We start from the raw sequence: 27,898 nt of genomic DNA, 5'->3' as shown, positions 1-27,898 counted from the left end.
CGTTCTCTCGGCCACTCATGGATTGCAGCACAGCCTTGTCAAGGCCCAGCTTGAGGCTGGCCTTGTCAAACATCTCCCTCTCATAGGAGTTCCTGGTGATCAGTCTGTAGATCTTCACTGCCTTGCTCTGGCCAATCCTGTGGCATCTGGCTTGTGCCTGAGAGAGAGAGAGGAAAAGATAAAGACCGAGAGGTATGGAAAGAGAAAAAAACATGCTTAGATTCAGAAAAGCATAGATCAACTGATAATAACAAACAAAGTCATGGAGTGGTGTACCAGTGTGATAACATATTGTCTGCCCTGTTTTGGAAGGTTCACTCCTGTCTGTGCCCTGTTTTTTGTTTAATTTACAAAACCTGTGTACTGCATTTTGACTAGTGTCTGTCTACTGTATTTTATCGGCACTGTATTGACCTGTGTAGTTATTTGAGTAGTGACCACAGTATTTTCAAAGATTCTAAAAATTGCACCTTCAACTATCAAACTAAGTGGTAAGACTAATTCCAAGCCAAGCCCAGTCTTCACACCTGTAAGTCATTCTGGGGGTTCCAGTCCGAGTCAAAGATGATGCAGGTGTCTGCAGCAGTCAGGTTGATGCCCAGGCCGCCGGCCCGGGTACACAGCAGGAAGACAAAGCGGTCAGAGTCCGGTCGAGAGAAGCGGTCGATCGCTGCCTGCCGGAGGTTACCCCTCACGCGGCCGTCGATACGCTCGTATGGGTACCTAGTCGGATTGAGACGGTCATGGTCAGCTTCAACATCAGATTCAACACAGTCATACTAAAACAACCCACATCTCTGAATCTGTCATTGATGTGCTTGCACAGACTACTAGTAAAATACATAACATTTATATATACACTGCTCAAAAAAATTAAGGGAACACTTAAACAACAATGTAACTCCAAGTCAATCACACTTCTGTGAAATCAAACTGTCCACTTTGGAAGCAACACTGATTGACAATAAATTTCACATGCTGTTGTGCAAATGGAATAGACAACAAGTGGAAATTATAGGCAATTAGCAAGACACCCCCAATAAAGAAGTGGTTCTGCAGGTGGTGACCACAGACCACTTCTCAGTTCCTATGCTTCCTTGCTGATGTTTTGGTCACTTTTGAATGCTGGTGGTGCTTTCACTCTAGTGGTAGCATGAGACTGAGTCTACAACCCAAACAAGTGGCTCAGGTACTGCAGCTCATCCAGGATGGCACATCAATGCGAGCTGTGGCAAGAAGGTTTGCTGTGTCTGTCAGCGTAGTGTCCAGAGCATGAAGGCGCTACCAGGAGACAGGTCAGTACATCAGGAGACGTGGAGGAGGCCGTAGGAGGGCAACAACTGATAGATTAATTTGTATTTTAAGAATAATGACTAAAGGATTTCACCCCAAATACAGTATAAATGTGTAAACTGTGTTACAATTATCAACCCACTAACAGAGGGGGGGGCGGGACTAAACATTCCAGGGTGAAGGAGAAAGGTGGAAACTGTTTAAGAAAGCCTCCTAAAGGTGGGCGGAGCAAAGTGCCTTTGTGTGTCAAGAGGTATAAAACAGTATGTATGTGTTTTGGGCGACAGAGCTCTCCATGAATAAACATACAGATCATTATTGTTGGTTGTGGACCTTGAATCATTTATGATTAAAACCAGAGCCTTACAATCTCTGGTAATGATTCAAGCTAAGTTTGAATTAGAGATAGAAATTCTCCTAACAACAACCCAGCAGCAGGACCGCTACCTCTGCCTTTGTGCAAGGAGGAGCAGGAGGAGCACTGCCAGAGCCCTGCAAAATGACCTCCAGCAGGCCACAAATGTGCATGTGTCTGCTCAAACGGTCAGAAACAGACTCCATGAGGGTGGTATGAGGGCCCGACGTCCACAGGTGGGGGTTGTGCTTACAGCCCAACACCGTGCAGGACGTTTGGCATTTGCCAGAGAACACCAAGATTGGCAAATTCGCCACTGGCGCCCTGTGCTCTTCACAGATGAAAGCAGGTTCACACTGAGCACATGTGACAGACGTGACAGAGTCTGGAGACGCCGTGGAGAACGTTCTGCTGCCTGCAACATCCTCCAGCATGACCGGTTTGGCGGTGGGTCAGTCATGGTGTGGGGTGGCATTTCTTTGGGGGGCCGCACAGCCCTCCATGTGCTCGCCAGAGGTAGCCTGACTGCCATTAGGTACCGAGATGAGATCCTCAGACCCCTTGTGAGACCATATGCTGGTGCGGTTGGCCATGGCTTCCTCCTAATGCAAGACAATGCTAGACCTCATGTGGCTGGAGTGTGTCAGCAGTTCCTGCAAGAGGAAGGCATTGATGCTATGGACTGGCCCACCCGTTCCCCAGACCTGAATCCAATTGAGCACATCTGGGACATCATGTCTCGCTCCATCCACCAACGCCACGTTGCACCACAGACTGTCCAGGAGTTGGCGGATGCTTTAGTCCAGGTCTGGGAGGAGATCCCTCAGGAGACTATCCGCCACCTCATCAGGAGCATGCCCAGGCGTTGTAGGGAGGTCATACAGGCACGTGGAGGCCACACACACTACTGAGCCTCATTTTGACTTGTTTTAAAGACATTACATCAAAGTTGGATCAGCCTGTAGTGTGGTTTTCCACTTTAATTTTGAGGGTGACTCCAAATCCAGACCTCCATGGGTTGATACATTTTTTTGAGCAGTGTAGTTCAAATGCATCAACAATTCAAAGCAGAAGATGGGAAATAATCTATGGAGAGGAGGTAGGGCACTGGTCTCAAACAAATTTACTAAAACAACTGCGGCCCACATTAAAATCGGCTTACGGGCTGCATCTGGCACACGGGCCACCAGTTTCAGACCCCTGGGTTAGGGGATTGAAGAGAATAGAGGTTAGATCCGCACCGTTTCTGGATGAGGTAGTCCTCCAGGATGTCCAGGCAGCGCACCATCTGGGAGAAGACGAGGACCCTGTGTCCACCAGCCTTCAGCTTGGGCAGCAGCTTGTCGATAAGCACCAGCTTGCCCGCCGCCTGGATCATGGCCTGCAGGTGGAACTGGGCCATCTCGGCATGGTGGTTCTCACGGAAGTCCTCCAGGATCTTCTCCTCTGCACCTAGAACACAAGAGGAGCATGAGAATCATTCAAAGCAGCAAAACTAAACCCAGTCAGTTCAAACAAACAAACCCAAGCCAAGTACCAACAGTGGTTGTCATTTTTTTCCTTAGGCGGGGCACAGGACACCAAATCAACATCCAGAGGGTCCAAAATAAACCGAACGATTTTAGAATGAGTGTGATCTGCGTTAGTGTGTTTGTTCAGTACCGTTGATGAGGTAGGGGTGGTTGCAGCACTTCCTCAACTCCATCATGGTGTTGAGAAGGTTGGGGACCTGAGCCCCTCCACCTCCCCATGCGCCACCTCCTCCTCCTGGTCCTCCTTTAGACAGAAATGAGAAGTTCTTCTCCAGGATGGCCCGGTAGTACTTCTTCTGGATGTTGGTCAGCTCCACCTGAGAACAGGCGATAGGAACGACATCAGTCAGCAAGAGTCCTCATAATACGGCAGTAGTAATCCAACAGAGAAGGTAAGATGGCTTGTACGTTGCAAGAATTGACGTTAACATAGTTACAAACAAGTACAGGGAAACCTCACTATTTGACCATGAGGGACACACACCTCGATGATGGTCTCCTCCTTGGGGGCCAGGTTCTTCTCCACGTCCTCCTTGAGACGTCGCAGCATCATGGGCTTCAGAATGGCCTGCAGCTTCTGGACCTGCTCCTCAGTCTTGAGGTCTCCAAACTCCTGCATGAAGGTGTTCTCTGAGGGGAAGCGTTCAGGCTCCAGGAAGTTGAGCAGACTGAAGAGCTCCTCCACAGTGTTCTGCAGGGGTGTTCCTGTCAGCAGAACCTTGTGCTCCTTCACAGGGGGAGAGAGGAAGAAGTATTTAGTTATTACTATACTTAGTTCCTTCCAGTAGGTGTTTATATACTTTTTTTTTTATTACTCCTGTGATAGGGGAGGAGGAAGGCGGAAACATATTGTCCCATTAATGTCCATGAAATATTAGCATTTCATCAATAATGGTTGCTTATTGTCCAACAGGTCCAATGGCAAGTAGTCTTTCAAAAGACCACAGCCCTCCACAGGAGATAGGGAATATATTTTTAAATGCATTGTATCCACATGTGGTTGCACTGCAAAAAAATTAATAATGAATTGTCAAATAAATCATATATCTCAACTAGACATTTTTTCCGTTTCAACTCACCATGTCCATCATCTTGAGTCCCTCCAGCAGTTTGCAGTTCCTGTTCTTGAGGCGGTGAGCCTCGTCGATGACCACACAGCGCCACGGGACGCTGCGCAGCTCCGGGCAGTCTGTCAGGATCATCTCAAACGTGGTGATGACGGCATGGAATTTGTACGCTCCCTTTATCACACGACCCTGAGGATGGAGGGAGGAGAAGAGAGAGAGAAAGGTAAGCACACAGATAAGATTGAGTGTCATGGTGAACAGTAGATTTTCCTGCCCAAGTGACTCAATCTGGAAAACTCTGGACCCTGGTTATAGGCTTACATGGTCGCTGAGGTACCGGTGGTCTTTTGCGGTACTGCAGGTGTTGCGCAATTTCTCTTTAGAATGTTATTGTCATTTTTGCCAAAGATAACAACAGTTGGGAGCATTAATGGTATTATAATGAATTTTACATTACTTTTCACAATGCTAATTGTAATAATAGGCCTTTAATCTGTTACATTTACTGATAAAATTGACTCTAAATTTGACCACCAAGATATTTTGATAAACATTCCAGAACTGCGAATAGTGGACTTTAAGAACTTTGGACGGTGAGTTGGTGGTCACCGGAACATAAAAGATTGGGAACCGCTGGGTTAACACATTTAAAATGGTTAGTGGGGTAGGTTATGGTCACATTTCAGTCACTGTAGTCTTTATTTGGTCTGGTACGGTCAGTGTGGAGCTCTGGTTAATGAGGTTAAGTACCTGACCATCCCTCTAAAGTGCTTATTTTGGGATTATTCTTAGATTAGGGTTAAGAACCTACTGTACCGTTCTATAGTGTAATTTAAGCCTAAACATCTTGTGAGGTCATGGTTTGTTATGTAATGCTAAAGTTATGATAGAGTTAGGTCATGGTGTGGTTGGGATTTTCATTACATTAATGTCATGTTACCTGTGCGTCTGGCCTTAACGGTCATGTTAAGTTAAGCATGGTCACGTCATACCTGTGAGCCGCAGGAGTTCACCTCGTAGGCCTGGGCTGTCTTGTTATAATATAATAATAATATAATATGCCATTTAGCAGACGCTTTTATCCAAAGCGACTTACAGTCATGCGTGCATACATTTTTGTGTATGGGTGGTCCCGGGGATCGAACCCACTACCTTGGCGTTACAAGCGCCGGGCTCTACCAGTTGAGCTACAGAGGACCACAGTTATAGTTGTGCTATGGTTAGGTCATGGTTACAGTACTGTCACGTTACAGTCAAGACGTACCTGCGCGTCGCGGTAGTTCATTTCGTAGGCCTGGATGGTCTTGCGGCTGGCCTGGCTGCCGTGGTAGACGATGACGTTGAGTTCAGTCCAGGTGCGGAACTCCCTCTCCCAGTTTGGAATGGTGGAGAGGGGGGCGATGACCAGGAAGGGCCCGTGGATCCCCTTCAGGTAGATCTCATAGAGGAATGTGATGGACTGGATGGTCTTGCCCAGGCCCATTTCATCTGCTAGGATGCAGTTCCGTCTGGAGGGGAGGGGGAGAAACAGATATGAACATGATGAAAGGGAGTAAGTCGCTGTTTTAGCAGTAGTGAGCCATCTAAATGTGCAGTTAGGAGGAAACAAAGGAGGAGAGAAAACAATGCAATGAATGAGATGTAACCGGGATAGTGTCGGTCTCAAATGACACCCTATTGACTATCTAGTGCCCTACCTTTGGCCAGAGTCCTAAGTGTGTCCTTAAGTCTCTGTTCACTCCATTAGTGAGTGAGTAATCTAATGAACAGTTAAGCTAACCCAGTTAGGGCAGATCGATGACATTCAAATTAAGAAGTAGTGTGTGTGTGTGGAAGCTTTTCTATAGTGTTATACTGATATATTGGGGTAGGCAGGTTACATTGGTGATGGGGGGGATGGACGGACGGACGGACGGGGTGTGTGTGCGTGCAGTAGTGTGTCGTGTGCAGCAGCGGTAGATCGCACATTAATGATTAGTGTGAGAAAAGCACAGCATGGGTACACACGTCCCTATAACACATGGGTTGGAGGACACCCTTCGGGGAATGGATGTGTTGATTGTATTCACGCATGTTGGGTGACATGTTTAAGTATTATCCATGCGAATGTGTTGGATAAACATAGCATATACACTACATGACCAAAAGTATGTGGACACCTGCTTGTCGAATATGTCATTCCAAAATCATGGCCATTTGCTGCTACAACAGCCTCCACTCTTCTGGGAAGGCTTTCCACTAGATGTTGGAACATTGCTGCAGGGACTTGCTTACATTCAGCCACAAGAGCATTAGTGAGGTCGGGCAATGATGTTGGGCGATTAGGCCTGGCTCGCAGGCAGTGTTCTAATTCATCCCAAAGGTGTTCAATGGGGTTGAGGTCAGGGCTCTGTGCAGGCCAGGCAAGTTCTTCCACACCGATCTCTACAAACCATTTCTGTATGGACCTCGCTTTGTGCACGGGAGCATTGTCATGCTGAAATAGGAAAGGGCCTTCCCCCAACTGTTGCCACAAAGTTGGAAGCACAGAATCGCCTAGAATGTCATTGTATGCTGTAGTGTTAAGATTTCCCTTCACTGGAACTAAGGGGCCTAGTCCGAACTATAAAAAACCGCCCCAGACCATTATTCCTCATCCACTAAACTTTACAGTTGGCACTATGCATTGGGGCAGGTAGCATTCTCCTGGCATCTGCCAAACCCAGATTCATCCATCAGACTACCAGATGGTGAAGCGTGATTTGTCATTCCAGAGAACGTGTGTCCACTGCTCCAGAGTCCAATGGCGGCGAGCTTTACACCACTCCAGCTGACGCTTGGCATTGTGCATGGTGATCTTAGGCTTGTGTGCGGCTTCTCAGCCATGGAAACCCATTTCATGAAGCTCCAGACGAACAGTTATTGTGCTGACGTTGCTTCCAGAGGCAGTTTGGAACTAGGTAGTGAGTGTTGTAACCAAGGACAGACGATTTTTACGCGCTACGCGCTTCAGCACTAGGCGATCCCGCTGAAATAGCCGAATCCACTATATATATATATAAAAGTATGTTATTGAGTATTTGTGGGTTTTTATCACATTTTGGAGTAGTTGTTCGATATCATGTATATTATACTATATAACCGTTAAATAATAAACATGTTGTATGATAGTGGGTCACACAGACACATCATACAGCTTAGCACACACACACACACACACACACACACACACACACACACACACACACAGAGAGAGAGAGTAAGTTATAGTACTTCTCCTTACGTATTGTACCAGTTGAAGAGCAGCCAGTTCACTCCCTCCAGCTGGTATTCCCTGAGTGCGTTGTCGTTTTTATAATCCCTGGAACTCTCGGATTTCTGCCAGTCGTCGGTGGGAGGTCGCTCCTGTTTCAAATAAAAGCCTGCCGTTAGTGGTTTCCGTGCGACTGCAGGAGCGTGGCCTTGCTGGCTCCGAGTTAAAGGGCGGGGGCCATAAAATCTAAGAAAAAGGCAGCAGGAGAGTCTGTAGAGTGTGAGTGAGTGGAGGTTTTTATACTCACAACCCGCTTGGTCTTGGGCTCGCGGGCCACCACGGCCTCGTACTCCTCGATCTTGGCCTGGTCGATGTCGGCCTTCAGCTCCCACGTGCTGTCCTCATAGGGCAGGGAGCACCACTTCACCAGGTACAGGTTCACAGGCTGGGGAAAGAGGGGAGGCAGAGAGGGGGTTAGTGTCTTTCTGTGACTCCAAGATGAAAGGAAAGGGCAACCAACGTTTGGTCTGAACTTAAAAGGAATGTTCAGCCAATGAACGTCAAAAGAAGGATAAGTCAAGGACATAACCAAACCTATTCCATCTTTGGAGGCCATTTAAAGGCCATATAGAACAGGTAGAAAAGAAACAGAGAGAAGGAACAAACCACTCCGTTCTCATCCGTGCTCTCTGACACGTCCAGGACCCGGTCCACCTCAACATAGTCCGGGTTGAAAGGCTCGTCATCCATCTGCAGGAGGGAGGGAGGGAAAGAAAGAGGTTAGCTTCTGACCATTCTAATGGCAGATGCAAATAGCAGGAAGAGTGAAGGGTAGAGAGAGTCCGTAAGATTCACCCAACCAAATATAACGTTATGTTATTGAATCCTCTGAAGTAGAAAGTGGGAGGATGTCAAGTGAATTTCTATCTCTAATTCAACCTAAGCTTGAATCATTACCAGAGGTTGTAAGGCTCTGGTTTTAATCATCAATGATTCAAGGTCCACAACTCACAAGTCTTATCTGTATTTTTATTCATGGAGAGAGCTCTCCCGCTAAAAACACATACATTCTGTTTTTATACTTCTTGACAAACAAAGGCACTATGCTCCTCCCACCTTTAGGTGGCTTTCTTAAACAGTTCCCGCCTCCTCCTTTACCCTTGAATGTTTAGTACCCCCTCTGTTAGTGGGTTGACACTACATGATAATTCGAATATCGTATACACATATCTACTGTATTTGGGGTGAAATCCTTTAGTCATTATTTTTAATACACAAATTAATCTATTAGAGGAAGGGAAAGAAACATATTCTACAATGTGTGTCAAAACTGACACAAAATGGCAGCCAAACACTGGGGAAGATAAAGGTGCGGGACTGACCTCCGTCACAAACGTGGCGAGGGCCTGTTTGGCCCTGAACCGTTTGACTTTCTGGTGGATCCTTTTGTCCTTCTCCAGCTCCTCCAGATCTGCCCAGCGACAGTGCAGGTAGGAGCTACACAGAGAGAGAGGGGAACACAACGCGTTACACACACATTTAATTCACACCATAACAAACCATGACAAACACCATAACAGACACGTCATGACGTACACACCATATACCAATAACACACACTACCAAACATGCGGCTACCCGGATAAAGCACTAAATAAACTTCAGTTAGTGCTAAATACGGCTGCTAGAATCCTGACTAGAACCAAGAAATTTGATCATATTACTCCAGTGCTAGCTTCCCTACACTGGCTTCCTGTTAAGGCAAGGGCTGATTTCAAGGTTTTACTGTTAACCTATAAAGCGTTACATGGGCTTGCTCCTACCTATCTTTCCGAGTTGGTCCTGCCGTACATACCAATACGTACGCTACGGTCACAAGACGCAGGCCTCCTAATTGTCCCTAGAATTTCTAAGCAAACAGCGGGAGGCAGGGCTTTCTCCTATAGATCTCCATTTTTATGGAACAGTCTGCCTACCCATGTGAGAGACGCAGACTCGGTCTCAACCTTTAAGTCTTTACTGAAGACTTATCTCTTCAGTAGGTCATATGATTGAGTGTAGTCTGGCCCAGGAGTGTGAAGGTGAACGGAAAGGCTGGAGCAACGAACAGCCCTTGCTGTCTCTGCCAGGCCGGTTCCCCTCTCCACTGGGGTTCTCTGCCTCTAACCCTGTTGCAGGGGCTGAGTCACTGGCTTGCTGGTGCTCTTTCATGCCGTCCCTGGGAGGGGTGCGTCACTTGAGTGGGTTGAGTTACTGACGTGATCTTCCTGTCTGGGTTGGCGCCCCCCCCTTGGTTTGTGCTGTGGTGGAGACCTCTGTGGGCTATACTCGGCCTTGTCTCAGGATTGTAAGTTGGTGGTTGGGGATATCCCTCTAGTGGTGCGGGGGCTGTGCTTTGGCGGAGTGGGTGGGGTTATATCCTTCCTGTTTGGCCCTGTCCGGGGGTTTCTTCGGATGGGGCCACAGTGTCTCCGGACCGCTCCTGTCTCAGCCTCCAGTATTTATGCTGCAGTAGTTTATGTGTCGGGGGGCTGGGGTTAGTTGGTTATACCTGGAGTACTTCTCCTGTCTTATCCAGTGTCCTGTGTGAATTTAAGTATGCTCTCTCTAATTCTCTCGTTCTCTCTTTCTCTCTGAGAACCTGAGCCCTAGGACCATACGTCAGGACTACCGGGCATGATGACACCTTGCTGTCCCCAGTCCGCCTGGCCTTGCTGCTATTCCAGTTTCAACTGTTCTGCCTGCGGCTACGAAACCCCTACCTGTCCCAGACCTGCTGTTTTCAACTCTAAATGATCGGCTATGAAAAGCCAACTGAGAGACCTGAGCCCTAGGACCATACGTCGGGACTACCGGCCGTGGTGACTCCTTGCTGTCCCCAGTCCGCCTGGCCTTGCTGCTATTCCAGTTTAAACTGTTCTGCCTGCGGTTATGGAACCCCTACCTGTCCCAGACCTGCTGTTTTAAACTCTAATGATCGGCTATGAAAAGCCAACTGAGATTTATTCCTGATTATTATTTGACCATGCTTGTCACTTATGAACATTTTTGAACATCTTGGCATGGTTCTGTTATAATCTCCACCCGGCACAGCCAGAAGAGGACTGGCCACCCCTCATAGCCTGGTTCCTCTCTAGGTTTCTTCCTAGGTTTTGCCTTTCTAGGGAGTTTTTCCTAGCCACCGTGCTTCTACACCTGCATTACTAGCTGTTTGGGGTTTTAGGCTGGGTTTCTGTACAGCACTTCGAGATATTAGCTGATGTAAGAAGGGCTATATAAAATAAAATTGATTGATTGATTGATTGATGCGCTAATCTAGAGAATTATAGCATTATATAATGATCTTAATACAAACAGTAGTCCTGTGGTTTACAGAGCGTGTATTAGATTTCACGTTGTATTACAACGCCATTTATCCACCATTTCTCCCTGAAAACTTGAGGTAATCAAATGACATGGTGAACTATGGCCACTGTATTGTAGTGTGTCGGTACATTGGTTACTCACAAGCTCTTGAACTTCACATAGAATTCTTCCACTTCCATTTCCTCCCCCGATTCCATCTGTGAAAAAACAAAGACGTAAATATTTGTGTCAGTTGTTGTGGATTACAGTTGGGAGATAGGAGTGTGAGTTTTGGGATAAGATGCAAAGTTTGTCCTTGAGCATGAGCAAATAAAAAATAAATAAAAAATCCAGGCCACCATAACGTCTAACAAATATCTCTTGGTACAGAGTTCTCTGACAAACTGACAATAGCCCTGCCCCCCACCCCCCATTAAAGACCAACCATCTCCACTCTGCACTGCTGGGGATGACTCATGAATCACTTCTACGCACACACAGCCGCACTACACTCACGTGCGCGCACACACGGTTCCATTCACAGAGAGCTGACCCGAGGCCTGGCTTCCTGCCAAAACCACAGCGCTACGACAGACGCCAAACTAGCATTTCCTCGGGCAGAGTGTGTGCGTGCGTGTGAGGTGGGGGGGGTAACCCATTCGCAGCTGCCTTAGTTCGAGTCCCAGCCGCCAGCCAGCCTGCACGAGTGTTCGTATTGTTTTTGGCAGAGGTGAACCGAGCTTTGTTTTGGAGCAGCTTTTGAAAGGGAATGAAGAAACACACACCCTGAAGACAGACAGACACACACAACTCTCTCACACACACACACACAGTCTGGAGTGTAATGTACCATACAAAAGCAGCCGGTCTTGGGGGAACACAAAGCGCTAGACTGTTCTCATTCCTTTCACAATGAAGTATCTGGACTTTTAAGTAAAACAGACTCAAGTCTCATGTCAACTCCCCTGCTGCGAAGGTCTGGTCTAATCCAATCCTACTCCAGCCCAAAAGTCACGAGACCCAAGTCCGCGCAACTCTGTCTCACCGGCTTCTTTCCAGACCATTGCTAGACTGGTCTAAGAAGCGGCTGTCTAGGAGGAAGGATGTGTGTGTGTAGAATCAGTTTAGAGCTGGTTGAGCAGCGGTTAATAAGATGACGCCAGGGCAGGGGTGCTGGTACCCATTTTCTCTCCAGCGACGCAGCTGTCAGTGTGTGTGTGTACGCGCCTCACCTCTTTCTTCCCCAAGCGCATGGCCATGATCTTCTCCACCACAGGCCCCTCTGTCTCCACCACCTCCTACAGTCACACAGATGGAACAACATTAGCAGTCATAAGTAATGAAGAGCAGGGAGCACAAATCTAGTCCCACACCCCCCAAAAAAATCAGACACTTTCGCTCTCAGTCTGACACGGACAAGCTCTTTCTCTCTGGCACGCACACACCAGGGCTCTCTCTCTCTCTGTGGGTGCTGACCTGCTGTTCAGAGTTGTTGGAGGGGGACTTGGGAGCGGGGGAGTCGTCTCCATCATTGTCCTCATCCGAGATCCTGAACTCCAGTTCCTCTGTGTAGCGCTTCCTCTTCACCTGACGACTGGAGCGACGCTTCTAGAGAGAGAGCGAGAGAGCGAGAGAGCGAGAGAGCGAGAGAGCGAGAGAGAGAGAGAGAGAGAGAGAGAGAGAGAGAGAGAGAGAGAGAGAGAGAGAGAGAGAGAGAGAGAGCGAGAGAGCGAGAGAGCGAGAGAGCGAGAGAGAGAGAGAGAGAGAAGGGGAAGAGAGAGAGAAGGGGAAGAGAGAGAGAAGGGGAAGAGAGAGAGAAGGGGAAGAGAGAAGGATAAGGGATAGTGGAAGGTGAGAAGTGAACATTTGTACTTCACAGTACCATGCTAGGGCAACAATCCACAAAACAGAATAACCATAACAGAAAAGTTCATCCTAAGCATGACTTAGAATAGAAATGTGATTGGCAAATAAAACCAGGGTGGAAACCTGGTAAGATACAAATGTAAACACACTAATGCGGATATGATCAATCAGGAAAAAACTAATCTCCAACTTCCACAATCCACAGCCCAGTCGAACCTAGGGACCCAGCCACACATCCATGCTCTAGCGCAGGGCAGGCAGTCGTCTGCCTCTCTCCTAAAGGTCTAAATAGTGTCAGCTGCAATTATGGTATTACATCTGTCAGGCCGTGCCTACTGTTTAAGAGTGGTGGAAATTGGACAATGCCTCAGTGTCAGATGGCTGGGTCACCTGGATGTTTGGGTTGGTGAAGTAATTTGCTGCTAACAGCTCCCATATGCCTGGCTCAGAGCGGGGGAGTGTGTGTTTGTTTGAGTGAGTGAGTGAATCTAGCATTAAGATATTTTTATTGAATTCACTCCTGGAAAATACCGGGACCGGATGAAAAGTCCATTACTTAACACCAGGCCCGTGGCTGAACGCCCATCTAGGAAATAGGGTGCCATTTGGGATGCATACTTAAGACTTAACCTGGCTCTTTAGTTCAGCCATCATCCGTATGGCTGTATTATTAAATCCATATTAAGACCAGATTTAAGTCAATAAATTAACATGGGGGCTTATTGGGTGGCTTCTGAGAGGGTTTACATTGTTGGAAAGAGTGTGTTTGTCTATGTACTATACCACTGATGTTACTCTGTATGAACTGACTTTATTGTGTGTGTGCCACTAATGTTACTGTGTGTGTGTGTGTGTGTGTGTACCTGGACACCGTCGTCGTCCTCCTCATCGGAGGGTGGTGTGGGTGACTTCTCCACATCGGAGTTGACCGAGGGCTCCCTCTTCCTCTTGGTCTCCTTGTTCACACTGCTGCCACTGTCCTCTGCTGCCTCCACCTTCTTAGTGCTGCTGCTGGGGGAGGAAAGAGAGGAAGGAGGGATGAAGAAAGAGGGATGAGGAGAAGGATGAAAGAGAGCGATAGAGAGGAGGGGAAGGAGGGATGAAAGAGCGATAGAGGGGAAGGAGAAATATTAAATAAAGAGATGATTATTAGAGAAGACGGATAATAAAGAGGGGCGGGGGTGAGAGAAGAGAAGGATGAGTGAGTCTGAACACCATCTCCTATCATCACCATCTTGTATTGCACATAAACAGATATTGCAGTCAGCTTTTGGTTGTCTGTGTGTCTGATATTCTAAAGTCAACAATGCCTAAAGTATAATTACCTTCACACCATGAGGGACAACCTCTTATCATAATCTGCTCCCAATATAAAGGCTTTTTCCATAGCATGAGAACCTTCTGTAGACACCAGTGGAGACCATTTTCATGACTGTTGGAACAATCAACAATCACCCGTACACAACAGGAGAATTCAGCAGATTAACCTGTGGTTTCAAAGTTGATGTTCGATACACAAGAAGATGGATGTCATCTGGGATTTCTAGTAAGTAACCATCTTGGAGAGACCATGTTTTGACTTAACAGTTTGAGGTCCTTTCCTTGAGGACGGAGGGTTAAAACATGAAAGGGAAGAGAGGGAAGGAGTGTTGTCTCCTCTCTTTCCACTGTGTGTGTATGTACCCACACACCCACACCCACACCCAGAGCTCCGCGGCTGCCACAGATTACACAAAGCCCAGGGGGTGGGCAGTCTACCCCCCTCTCGCCTTCTCTCTCTACTCTAGGGCCCCCCTCTCCTTTCATTTGCACGCCAAGAGCAATCACATCGCCCTGGTAACCGGCGATCACATGACCCGCACCTGTTCCTCTGGCTGGACGCCACCGGCTGGAGCCATCTGCTCTACTCAGTCAGACTCCCTCGCTCTTCTCCTTTTCTTCTCTCCCGCTATCGCGTCTCTCCTCTATGGCTCCTCTCTTTCTCCTCTATGGCTTCTCCTTGCTTTCTCTGTCCCTCTTTTTCCCCCTCTCCTCCTCCTCCTCTTTCTCTATGGCCTCTCCTCCTCCTCCTCCTCTTTCTCTATGGCCTCTCCTCCTCCTCTATGGCCTCTCCTCCTCCTCCTCTTTCTCTATGGCCTCTCCTCCTCCTCCTCTTTCTCTATGGCCTCTCCTCCTCCTCCTCTTTCTCTATGGCCTCTCCTCCTCCTCCTCCTCCTCCATGGCCTCTCCTCCTCCTCCTCCTCCATGGCCTCTCCTCCTCCTCTATGGCCTCTCCTCCTCCTCTATGGCCTCTCCTCCTCCTCCTCTTTCTCTATGGCCTCTCCTCCTACTCCTCTTTCTCTATGGCCTCTCCTCCTCCATGGCCTCTCCTCCTCCTCCTCCTCTATGGCCTCTCCTCCTCCTCCTCCTCTATGGCCTCTCCTCCTCTATGGCCTCTCCTCCTCTATGGCCTCTCCTCCTCCTTCTCCTCTATGGCCTCTCCTCCTCCTCCTCCTCCATGGCCTCTCCTCCTCCTTCTCCTCTATGTCCTCTCCTCCAACTCCTCCTCCTCTATGGCCTCTCCTCCTCCTCTATGGCCTCTCCTCCTCCTCTATGGCCTATCCTCCTCCTCCTCCTCTATGGCCTCTCCTCCTCCTCTATGGCCTCTCCTCCTCCTCTATGGCCTCTCCTCCTCCTCCTCCTCCTCCTCCTCCTCTATGGCCTCTCCTCCTCCTCCTCCTCCTCCTCCTCTATGGCCTCTCCTCCTCCTCTATGGCCTCTCCTCCTCCTCCTCCTCCTCTATGGCCTCTCCTCCTCCTCTATGGCCTCTCCTCCTCCTCTACTCTTTTCTCTTGCTTCTCCCCCTTTCTCGTCTTGGTTAAATAAGGGCAATTACGCTGAGACTCAACTTTTATCTTGAATAAAAGTGTGCCAAACAAAATCCATTGACTTCAAAGTTTAACAAACTATGTACAAGGACTAGTTTTAACAATGTACAAGGACTAGTTTTAACAATTTACACAGAAAAGCTGGCAAAAACACATTTACTTGAAGAACAGTGTAGATACAAAATCTTTATTCTGTTACCAAATTTTGCATCTGCACTGTGTAAATTGTTAAAGTAGTCCTTGTGCATAGAGTTGTATGGTTGGTTAAACTACATTTTAAAGTGAAAAACCTGATTCTCATACTTCTGTAACTGTTGAATTGCCCATAAGCTTCCCCATCTCTTTCCCCCTCCCAATCAACCACAGACCTGCTCTTTTTGTCTCCATCCATTCTCCTCTCCTCATTCTTCTTGGTCAGCTGCTCCAATGTCCATCATTCTCCCTCAGAGACTTAATCGCTCTCTTCCTCTCTCATTATACCGTTCTATCTTATTGATCAGTTTCATCATCCCTTCTCTCATTCTCTCTCAGCTTAATCTCAATTTCCCCCTTCTTCCTCCCCTCTTTCCTTCTCCATCTCTTTGGTCAGCCTCTCAATCTCTCTTCTCCTGCCTGTTTTTATACTCCTCTATCAAGTCTCCAATCCTTCACTCTCCCCAATCATCTCCTCCTTCACTCTCCCCATCTCCTCCTTCACTCTCCCCATCTCCTCCTTCACTCTCCCCATCTCCTCCTTCACTCTCCCCATCTCCTCCACCATCAGTCTCTTCTACTCCTCCATCTCATTATCCAGTCACAAGGTATTGTGGGCAGGGTTCAAGGCAAGACTATGGGGCTGTGTGTGTATGCACCCAGGGGAGGGAGGGAGGTAGTGGAGACAGCAACACAGAGGGCTAATGCCGCTAACCAACGCTGTTATAGATACAGCACAAGGGCATGACGTTTCATAAGATGGTGTGGCACTAGTGTGTAGTACCAAAATACCATTCGGCCATGATGGTGCTGTAACTGCATTAACAAGCAGGATTTGTTCAACTGCACTGCTGAAATGAATCTGGAATCTGGTCTCTGGGGTGTACTGAATGGCATTTAGGCATGTGGTCCTCCAGCAGTGGTGTGTGTGTGTGACTTTGCTCAGTGTGTGTGTGTGTGATGGTCCATGCTGACAGCAAGGAGACGGGAGGAGGAGAGGGAATAGAGGGAGGAGAAGGTCGGAGGAGGGAGAGTTATAGGACACCTGCTGTCCGCTGGTGAGATGAGTCATACACAGCTGGACCCCCTGACACTTTCTCCCCGGGCGCACACACACACACCACACACACACCACACAGCTTTAGCATACTTGCAAAGGCCAATGAATGCACACAGGAGTATACACACAGCTTCAGCAGAGCGCCTGCAATAACTCTATGGAGACATTAATAAGGGAAGGTTTTCTCAGTCACGTGACTGGCTCGGGAGGGTAGGTGCCTCAATGTGAGTAGGCAACAGATGAAGATAAATGGTCTGGTGTGTGTAGATTGAGGAAGGCCCTTCTGTCAATTCAGTATGAAGGAGACGTTGTGGTATCACACGTTTCAAGGGTTAACAGTCTGTGTTTGCATTAAGGGAGAGCCACAAACACACTCAATGTGAGGTGCTGCATGTGTGCTTCCCTCTTCCTGACGGCTGTGTGTACAGCAAACAAATCTGCCAGCATACACACACACACACCACACCGCACACACACGGGTGTGGCAGCGAGAGGAGCAACGATGCAGGAGAGGGTGTAGCTATTAATAGCTCAGCCTTCTCCCAGGATGACCGAGCACACAACCACAAGGTCAAAAGACAGCCTTCTACCTGCTAGCCACTGGCTCTCTCTCTCCTGAAGCCTCCCACTCCATCCATGTCAGTGACGCTGGCTAGGCAAGCAGGGGACAGATAAAATTATGAGCACATGGAGTTGAGCCAAACAGAGTATCTCTACACAGTGCAAAGGAGAGGTCTGCTCCATTTCAGCTGTACTCACGACTTATTCAGATATGGCTTCCACCATATTGCTTTCACCTATGCCATCATGGAAGGTACTTTGACCTGACCAGTGTATCAATTCATATAGGATTTTTAGGGTGTTTTTCTAAAACCCAAAGTGTAAGGAAAGGTGACGGGCGGAGAAAGCCACTTTAGACCACTGAGAAATTCAGACACGGAGGTTCCCTCTCTGTGTACTCAGGGAGCAGATGACATGGCCATTGGCCAAGACCAAGTTCTAGGATCAGTTCCATTTTTCCCACCTCATGGTTGAGGCCAGGGTTGGGTTGGAGGACGTCTGATCTCCAATCTGGACTTGGAGTAGAAAACTTCTGCCTGAAGATTGGGAGAATGTTAAGTCCACCATTACAGGATGGAGGTTGAGTGAATGAGCTGCCACCATTATCATGCTAAATTAACCCATTGGCCTAGCCATCACAAAATGGAGGAAGGTTATGAAGAATAGTGCTCTCACGATACCAGAATTTGGCTTTGATACCGATACCAGGTTTAGTATCACAATACTCGTTAATGAATAACACATGTACATATTACCTCAACTAACCTGTGCCCCCGCACACTGACTCTGTACCGGTACCCCCTGTATATAGTCTCGCTATTGTTATTTTACTGCTGCTCTTTAATTATTTTGCTATTTATTTTTTACTTAACACTTAATTTTCTTAAAACTGCATTGTTGGTTAAGGGATTGTAAGTAAGCATTTCACGGTAAGGTCTACACCTGTTATAGTCGGCACGTGACAAATAACATTTTATTTTATTTGAAACGATACTCAATACCAAAACGATACTCGATAACGAAACCACGGCAAAAGAAACAAAGTGTATTAGCTAGTCACAGAATAACCACTGGGCTTTATTTTAATTTTTTTACATTGAACAATATGTTGATAACTGGTATAACTAAAATAACAAATATAACATTTCTATTTTATATTCAATTTCTTTCAACAAAAAAAATGCCATATTAAATAAGAAGAATCTTACATTTTCCTTATGCAAAACCAAACCATATGAGAATAATTGAACAATTACATCTAAACTGTTTTAAAATGTAATTTGATACGTCAGGGTTAATTTGCTCATCTATGGCCGTAATATTGGGTCAATTTACATTCATTACACTTAAGATTCGTTATTCATTACAGCTAAATCATTTAATGTATTAAATGAACAGTTTAGTTCCAAAACAACACAAACACTTAAGTTCATTTCTGAAGCTTCTATTTTGCAATAGTCTAGACACCATAGAAATACAATGGATTTTACACGGCACACTACGATTCCCAGAGTGCATTTCAACTCCCAGAGTGCAATGCTCCGCCCAGGGCTGCAGGCTGGCTAATGGTAGCAAGCCCAGACAAACACGAAGTAGGCCTAACTTTAGCTATGACAGCAATATATTTAGACTAAGTTATGAGTGCATTTCACATTACTTTTGGGATGTAATCATATTATAATGCTCACATGAAAGTCATACTGAATATATGTTCATGTCATTTTCACTCAAATTATTCGAATTTAGTTGCTAGTAGAATAACGTTACAATGCAAATGTGTGTAAAATTGTTTGTAATTTTTTTTGCAACTAAACCTCCTTTGCACTGCACTGCTTTGTAACACCTTTTGCATAGTTGTTTCGGTGGGCTTGCCCTCATCGGCGGTGTAAGCAAAGTATTCCCATAGTTCACTTCTGGAGCCAGTTTTGTCAACAAGCTGTGGGCGGAGGTATGATGTTTTCGTTAGAAGAAGCCATGCTGTCGGTATTTGCGCTCTCCTTTCGCTTGCTTCTCAAAAGTGGCTTGCGCTGTGTCGGCTGCATGCGCAAGCAGCCTGGCTAGCTTACTACTACCCCATTGAGAAGATTGACAACTTACTAGACATATGGATTGAGAGGATCGAGTCTATGATGCGAGACACATTTGGGCTCCCGAGTGGCGCAGTGGTCTAATGCAATGCATCTCAGTGCTTGAGGCGTCACTACAGACCCCCTGGTTCGATTCCAGGCTGTATCACAACCGGCCCGTGATTGGGAGTCCCATAGGGCGGCGCACAATTGACCCAGCGTCGTCCGGGTTTGGCCGGTGTAGGCCGTCATTGTAAATAAGAATTTGTTCTTAACTGACTTGCCTAGTTAAATAAAGGTAAAATAAAAAATAAAAAATTGAAAGAAGTACCGAAGGTAACAGAAATTCTAGTACCAAACAGTTTTTCATGTTCTAGTATCGAGTACAGACGTATACCATGCAACACTAGTGGAGAAGGGAGTTGGCCCCAATGGATTGGAGCTCATTTACCTAGCCTTTTTGCAGGGCTTCCTTCCAGTGCTAGAGTCAGGCCTGGTGGCTAAATGAGGCAGCATGGCCTTGATTACCATTAGCGGCCATTTTACGCCACAAGATTACCTCCTCCCCCTCTAGGCGCATACACACACACGCGCGCGCAAACAAACAGAAACACACTCACTTCCCTCTACCACACAGCCACACATGAATCTTTTTTTCCTTCCCCCCACCTCTCGCTTCCTCTCACACACACACACCTCCCCTCTGCTGACCCCTGCTCCGGTGCTGGGCCGCAGATGCGTGGCTGACTGGCGGCTCTGGCCCCTCCCTCTTCCTCTGGATGAAAGGGGCCAAGCGGCAGGAGGAGTGACAGCACTGCGGAGTAGGGGAAGAGAGGAGGGGGATGAGGGCAGCGGGATAGAGAGAGCAGAGAGAGAGGTGGGGGCTCTGCTGACACATTCCTCAGGCAGCTCATGTTACTACCTCCACAATGAAAAGGCCAGATCGCTCACTGGCTCGCTCACTGGCTCTGCCCACCTGCTTTGCATTTCCACTCAGCGAGGGGGAGAGAAGGGAGGAGAGAGAGAGAGAGGAGGTAGACCGAGACGCAGGGTCTTTAGCATGCTAAGGGCTCCTGAAGCCATGTGATAGACCGAGACAGAAGCAAGAGACAGGAGACGAGAGAGAGAGAGAGAGAGAGACCAACACTGTCTGTGAGATATGGCGTTGAGGTGGACAGACCCTGTAACATGGAGCGTTTCCATCCATTTCAAGTTCTAGATTAATCATTCAGGTTCACTCAACTTCTACTTACAGGTTAAGTTGACTGGAGATTTTCAGTGGTTTCATATAGGCCATGACTAAATGCTAAAGGCCAACCAACAGCTTGGTTTGGCAGCAACTTGGTGTGCTACTACTGCTGCTGTTAACATCAATAGATGGCTGCTTCACAATTCAGTGTACACTCACAAACCCAGGGCCACTCCACCAGCAGCACAGCTAGTTCACTGAGCCGCATGATCACATAACCAACCAGTGTCCCTGCCTACATGTGCCAAGACCCTGGACGTCACTCAGTCCACCTGGGTGTTCACGAACTCTGGGTCATGACCTGCGTTTCCCACTGACTGGTCACGTGACTGAAGAGCAAGGTTTATCCAACTAAGTACTAAAAGCATAAATACTGACCTGAACACACACAGACTCAAATCAGCAAGGCATTCAATAACAGTAGTTAGAGAGCAGCTTATGTAGAGGTATGGGCCTAGATGTAGCCTAGCTAATGTAGTGCTGGTATTAATAGTTAAGCCTCTACTAGAGTGATGTAGCCTACATTAATTTATGTAATGCAGGTGTAACCTACCTGGGCTTCTTGGGCGTCTTGGCCTTGGGGGTGGTGCTCTTGGCCTTCTTGTCCTTGGGCTCTTTGGGGGTCTTGGGCGTTTTCGGAGTCTTGGGCGGCTTGGGCTCTTTAGGCTCCTTGGGCTCCTTCTCCTTTGGTTTCTTCTTGGTCTTCTTCTTCTCCACCGCCGGCGAATCCTCCAGGGCGCGTGTCAGAGGGTCAACCTCCACCCCGCAGCGGTCCCCGACCTCCGGCTTCCTCTCCTCGTCACCTTCCTCTATAACTCCTTTCTTCTTCTTTTTCTGCTTCTTCTCCCCCTCTCCTTCCTTCTCATCCTCAATCACCTTGGCTTTCTTCTTCTTCTTCTTTTTTGGCTTCTGCTCTGTGTCCGTGGGCTGCTGGTCACGGTAGGCTGGCTGGAGGTTCGCCCCTGAGGCGGATGTCCTGTCGGAAGCTGTCGTCTCAGATGATGGATCTGACGGGGAATGCTGCCAGGAGAAGAGAAGGAATAATAAATGAGTAAATATTTTCAGCAGCAGTGGAAACAAAAACAACACTGAGGCAGTTCATCAGATAACAACTCTTTAGGGTTAAACTGTTTTTGTTCAGATTTGAACAAAAGATGTCTTCCACAAGTTGTCCCAACCGTTCCCCACCCTAGTCCTTCCCTCTATCCCAGCATGGCTATTGCTAGCTTGATACTTTTCTTAAAGCTTCTACCCCCAAGCCATAAGACCGCTAAATAGTTAGTTAAATAGTTACCCAATAGCTAGCTACTTCTTTTTGTACTAGCTCTTCTGACTCATTACATATGCTGCTGCTACTATTTATTATCTATCCTTGAACACTAATAGAATAAAACAATGAATAAAAGTCCCATGATGCTTAGTGACTGCCCATTACTCCTTATCATTTATTAACCATCATTTATTTACATTACTTTCCTGTAAGTCGCTCTGGATAAGAGCGTCTACTAAATGACAAAAAAAAATATATATATATATATATATATATACTTTTTTTATTATTATAAATAAATCAAAAAAAATTGAAAGAAGAAAAATAAAATACTTTTAAAAATATTTCAGTAGTGTTTATTACATTTGTTTTATTTGATGACTATTATTTCATTCCAAGTCTTCATCTCATCTCTATAGAGCTGCTGCATATGCTGTCTGACAAAATCACTATTTTGTAGATCTTCAAAGTAAATAAGGCAAACTTATATGACTAAGTAAGGCATACTTTTATGACTGCTGAATACCAACAATCATATAGATCATGTATTTTCAGGTAGAGTTTCCTCGCGATACCCTCACGATCGCGCATTCTTCTCTCTTCTGTAGCATGCGTAAAAGAAACAGACAGGACAAGTAGATGTGCAATGGATTATGGTCATTGTAGTTAATTACCACGTTTTATCTAGAATATTGGCCTGTTGGAAACTACAACTCCCTACTACATCGCACAGTTCAGGCTGGATCTGATTTATCTCTAGAGAAACTGTGCAATGTGCGACATTGAGCTCACAGAAGAAAAAAAACGAACAAAACAAATTTCAAATCTACTGAACAAAAATATAAAAACGCAACAATTTAAGATTTTACTGAATTACAGTTCATATAAGGAAATCAGTCAATTAAAATTAATTCACTAGGCCCTAATCAATGGATTTCACATGACTGGGAATACAGATGTGCATCTGTTGGTAACAGATATACATTTTTTTTAATGTAGGGGGGTGGATCAGAAAACCAGTCAGTATCTGGTGTGACCACCATTTGCCTCATGCAGTGCGACATCTCCTTCGCATAGAGTTAATCAGGCTGTTGATTGTGGCCTGTGGAATGTTGTCCCACTCCTCTTCAATGGCTGTGCGAAGTTGCTGGATATTGGCAGGAACTGGAACACGTTGTTGTACACGTCGAGCCAGAGCATCCCAAACATGCTCAATGGGTGACATTTCTGGTGAGTATGCAGGCTATGGAAGAACTGGGACATTTTCAGCTTCCAGGAAATGTGTACCGGTCCTTGCGACATGGGGCCGTGCATTATCATGCTGAAACATGAGGTGATGGCAGCAGATTAATTGCACGACAATGGGCCTCAGGATCTCGTCATGGTATCTCTGTGCATTAAAATTGCCATTGATAAAATGCAAGTGTGTTTGTGGTCCGTAGCTTATGCCTGCCCATACCATAATCGCACTGCCACCATGGGGCACTCTGTTCACAACGTTGACATCAGCAAATCGCTCGACGCCATACACGTGGTCGGTGGTTGTGAGGGCGGTTGGACATACTGCCAAATTCTCTAAAACGACATTGGAGGCAGCTTAAGGTAGAGAAATGAACATTTATCTGGCAACCGCTCTGGTGGACATTCCTGTCGTCAGCATGCCAATTGGGTGCTCCCTCAAAACTTGAGACATCTGTGGCATTGTGTTGTGACAAAACTGCACATTTTAGAGTGTCCTTTTACTGTCCCCAGCACAAGGTGCACCTGTCTAATGATCATGCTGTTTAATCAGCTTCTTGATATGCCACACCTGTCAGGTGGATGGATTATCTTGGCAAAGGATAATTGCTCACTAACAGGGATGTAAACAAATTTGTGCACAACATTTGAGCGAAATAAGCTTTTCGTGTGTATGGATCATTTCTGGGATCTTTTATTTCAGCTCATGAAACCAACACTTTACATGTTGCGTTTATATTTTTGTTCAGTGTAATTGAACCGACGTTGGTCAATTAGTTTAAAACCCCCCAAAAATAACACATTTTGGTTAATCGCTCAGCACTAATCCCTACCTATATGTACACATCTACTTCAATTACCTCATACCCCAGCACATCGACTCGGTACTGCTACCCTGTGTATATAGTCAAGTTATCGTTACTCATTGTGTAATTCTTCCTTGTGTTATTATTTTTCTATCATTTCCTCTGCATTTTGGGAAGGGCCCGTAATAAAGCATTTCGCTGTTAGTTTACGCCCGTTGTTTAAGAACCATGTGACAAATACAATTTGGTTTATTCTTTAGTTCAGCATGGAGACAATTTACTAAATCTAAACCGATAGGTCTATAGAGAAAGAGCAAATCTCCAAGTTAGCCTTATAGAGACAATACATGCAAATTATCCAGACTGTGCTGGCTCTAATCTGAATTCTATTGTTAAAGAGTCAGGGGCTAGTTCTAATCTAGCCTCTATTCCTATAGCGAGTCAGGGGCTAGTTCTAATCTAGCCTCTATTCCTATAGCGAGTCAGGGGCTAGGTCTAATCCAGCCTCTATTCCTAAAGAGAGGGGGGACTTCATCATTCTAATCTAGGCTCTATTCTTGTAGAGACAGAGCTAGCTCTCCTCTCCCCTGCTCTCTATCCCCAGTAGAGCTGGGCTGACAGGAAACACGTTGGCAGCTGTTTGGGGCTTCCAGCTGCCCGCAGTCCCAGTAGCAGATGGGGCGAAGGCATTATGACACGAATAAATTATATCCATACTTCAAAAAAAAGGATGGGGGGAGTGCATTTATGGACATAAGCAAATTTACTGCAATATGCCACAGCTCTCTCCGAAGGAGTCTCAAAAACATCCCTTGTCTGAGCTAGTTTGAGTGTGTGCAAGTATTTCCACTAAAGGGAGTAGAGAAAGAAAGGAAGGAAATTCAAAAGAATGAAAGATGAGGTCCCGTTTGTAGCGTGCTCGTTTTATCTCGGATGCCTGCAGATCGCTCAAAGACAAAAAACTTTTTGAGGAACCTCAACCGCGGCAGTCAAATGCAAATTTCCTGTAAACAAGTGAAGAGACAGATTGGGTGCATGGTGCATGCCAAACATCACCAAGGTCACAGAATGCATTCACGCCCATCACCAAACAGAGGTGTGCAGAAGCCAGGCTGGCCATAGAAATAGAGAGGCGAGAGAGGAGGGCTTGGGCTGCTGCTTTAACGGATAAATGTCTCCTCTTGCCCAGCTTCCCCGATAATCAATCACATGAATGACAATGGGCCCGGTGCACGCACGCACTCACTGCATCGCTAATGTGACAGCAGCAGCGCAGAATACGATACGGCCGGTATTGGGTTTCATCTCTCAGAGGGGGAAGAGTGACGTGCCGGTTATTCTGGCAGCCAAAGTGCTCGCTCTCTGAGCTAAATACTCCCTGAAGGAGCAGAGCAGAGGGCGGCCACTGCTGCTGAGTGGCTGTGGTCCTTCACCACAACACTTCCAGGGTGAACTAAGCCATTGCAACGCTACAAATATGGCCCTCCATTTTTCATATTCAGTATTCCTTGAAGGAAGCATAAAATATGGACAACGATGGCATTACAAATAACAGGCAAGATGTTTAGTCAACTGTATAGTCTCTGGTGATCGAGAACCATTGGCTTGACCGTCTGGGGTTAGTCAATTCCTTGCAACTAGCAGACCCTGTTTTGCTCCCAGGCTAGGGTTAGAAACTCCTGGGACCCCCTGTCTTTCAATAGCCCTGTGCCAATCATGGTTAAGTTCAGTTTCATTACAATTCAGGAGATTTCTTTACAATGCTGGTTGTTCAATTAATTTTTCTGAATAGAAAATTCGTCCCATCTCTGATGCCAATTCAACACTCCTAAAACAAAATGGCAGGCCTGTGGCCTAGGGGTGTAAAAGACCCCAGACACCCATCAACTGCTGTTTCCTTTTGTTGTGGTTTTTGGAGAGGGTGGGGCACCTTATGAGTCTTTGAGTTGGAGCACTTGAGGGACAGGGCTGAATATCCTAAAATGGGCCTTACCATCATTGGAGGATAAGTTGGTGTTCCAACAGCCCCAAGGAATAAGGGAACTGACTTTAAAACATTAACTTAATTTGACTTTGTTGATGCCAACCAAAAAGAATAACATTCACTATGCTTTAGCCAGGAATGAATAGAAAGCTATGAGCTAACCAGGTACAGAATTCCTACAACAGCTGAATTTGACAAGGCAGAGAATCTGCAAAGACACCTTTTCTTATTAAAAAGTACTCTTGAATTCATCTTTCAGTTTATCCCCTTGAAAACAAAATGGACTAGTGGGAGCTGAAGTGATAAACATGTGCCAGTTCCAGCAGACATTTGTAGACATTAATTCCGTCAAATGTGTCCAGTTCGCTAGCATCTACTCATAAAATCTATGGGCTTTTTAAACTTGCCCATACTCTGAATGGGATCATTATGGATGCAATGCTACTGAAGAATGCCATCCATACTTGTAGCCTTCAACACTTGCAGGTGCAGCTTATGGCCCTCGTAAAGCATTTTATAATGAAATACATATAGCCGGCACCGCCAAAATGCAAAGCAATATTTTCCAGCTCTGTAGGCACAAGGCAGACGGATACATTCATAATATTCCAGGTAGCTTGGTAATCCATTGTTTCCCACATCATTGCTTTGGCAGACGGGGAAATGATGAATCAGAGTTCTGCTGCCTCCTTGCCTGATGGGAAAAAAAACGGGCATTGTGTCGTTCGGTTGGAAAAGTTGATGCCACCTGCTCTACTAGCTACCCATAACATGGTTCTACACTAACTTTTTCAGTTGGTGGCACCAGCACATGTTCGGTCACACCCATTTGTTTATGTACTTTATTTATAGATTTTCAGATATGAGAACAGAAAGAAAAACAGTACAACAATCCCAACCCCTTATTCCTCCACCCACCCCTCCAAGGCATCATACAAGGGTATCACAGAAAAGTAAATTAAATACAAAGAAATGGACAATGATAGAAACAAAAACAATGGGGAAAAATACAAATAAAAACCATATCACAATATATGGCCACTAGATCAGACATGACTGCTTACTAAAATATACAAGTTACACTATGTAAAAGACAGGCTCTCCACGTATTGTATGAATGGGGGCCAGGTTAAGTCAAAGTTGTCGGGACCCAAGCACAGTGTACCTAACCTTTTCCAGAGTCAGAGATGACATCGGGTTATTTAAAAACCCTGAAATAGCACATTTACATAAGTATTCAGACTCTTTACTCAATACGTTGTTGCAGCAGCTTTGCAAGCGATTACAGCCTCGAGTCTTCTTGGGTATGACACTACAAGCTTGGCTCAACTCTATTTGGAGTTTCTCCCATTCCTCTCTGCAGATCCTCTCAAGCTCTGTCAGGTTGGACGGTGAGCGTCGCTGCACAGCTATTTTCAGGTCTCTCCAGAGATGTTCGATCGGGTTGAAGTCCGGGCTCTGGCTGGCCCACTCAAGGACATTCAGAGACTTGTCCCGAAGCCACTCCTGCGTTGTCTTGGCTGTGCGTTTAGGGCCGTTGTCCTGATGGAAGGTGAATCTTCACCCCAGTCTGAGGTCTGAGCGCTTTGGAGCAGGTTCATCAAGGATCTCTCTGTACTTTGCTCTGTTCATCTTTCCCTCGATCCTGACTAGTCTCCCAGTCCCTGCCGCTGAAAAACATCCCCACAGCATGACGCTGCCACCACCATGCTTCACCGTAGGGATAGTGCCAGGTTTCCTCCAGATGTGACGCTTGGCATTCAGGCCAAAGAGTTCAAGCTCTGTCAGAGTGACCATCGGGTTCTTGGTCACCTCCCTGACCAAGGCCCTTCTCCCTCGATTGCTCAGTTTGGCCAACTCTAGGAAGAGTCTCGGTGGTTCCAAACTTCTTCCATTTAAGAATGATGGAGGCCA

The 27,898-nt window shown here is 46.4% G+C and overlaps 1 protein-coding gene across 1 annotated transcript in view; it reads right to left on the bottom strand.

The window, feature by feature from the left end:
- The window catches only part of chd7 (chromodomain helicase DNA binding protein 7), an 84,324-nt gene that overhangs the window by 27,249 nt on the left and 29,177 nt on the right, over positions 1 to 27,898 (bottom strand). The window contains exons 3-18 of the mRNA XM_084139855.1: positions 21,239 to 21,705; positions 13,554 to 13,701; positions 12,301 to 12,432; positions 12,057 to 12,122; positions 10,987 to 11,042; positions 8,862 to 8,976; positions 8,146 to 8,229; positions 7,787 to 7,924; positions 7,510 to 7,631; positions 5,512 to 5,755; positions 4,260 to 4,436; positions 3,665 to 3,907; positions 3,311 to 3,497; positions 2,890 to 3,100; positions 528 to 723; positions 1 to 157 (exon numbers count right to left, since the gene is read on the bottom strand). The exon at positions 1 to 157 is cut by the window's left edge and continues 11 nt beyond it. Coding sequence (XP_083995981.1) covers positions 1 to 157; positions 528 to 723; positions 2,890 to 3,100; positions 3,311 to 3,497; positions 3,665 to 3,907; positions 4,260 to 4,436; positions 5,512 to 5,755; positions 7,510 to 7,631; positions 7,787 to 7,924; positions 8,146 to 8,229; positions 8,862 to 8,976; positions 10,987 to 11,042; positions 12,057 to 12,122; positions 12,301 to 12,432; positions 13,554 to 13,701; positions 21,239 to 21,705 — 2,743 coding nt within the window. The remainder of the gene's footprint in view (positions 158 to 527; positions 724 to 2,889; positions 3,101 to 3,310; positions 3,498 to 3,664; positions 3,908 to 4,259; positions 4,437 to 5,511; positions 5,756 to 7,509; positions 7,632 to 7,786; positions 7,925 to 8,145; positions 8,230 to 8,861; positions 8,977 to 10,986; positions 11,043 to 12,056; positions 12,123 to 12,300; positions 12,433 to 13,553; positions 13,702 to 21,238; positions 21,706 to 27,898) is intronic.

This window comes from Coregonus lavaretus (assembly GCF_964263955.1).
Source record: "Coregonus lavaretus genome assembly, chromosome: 23".
In the NCBI taxonomy this organism is placed as follows: Eukaryota; Metazoa; Chordata; class Actinopteri; order Salmoniformes; family Salmonidae; genus Coregonus; species Coregonus lavaretus.
This window is presented reverse-complemented; position numbering and strand designations above follow the sequence as displayed.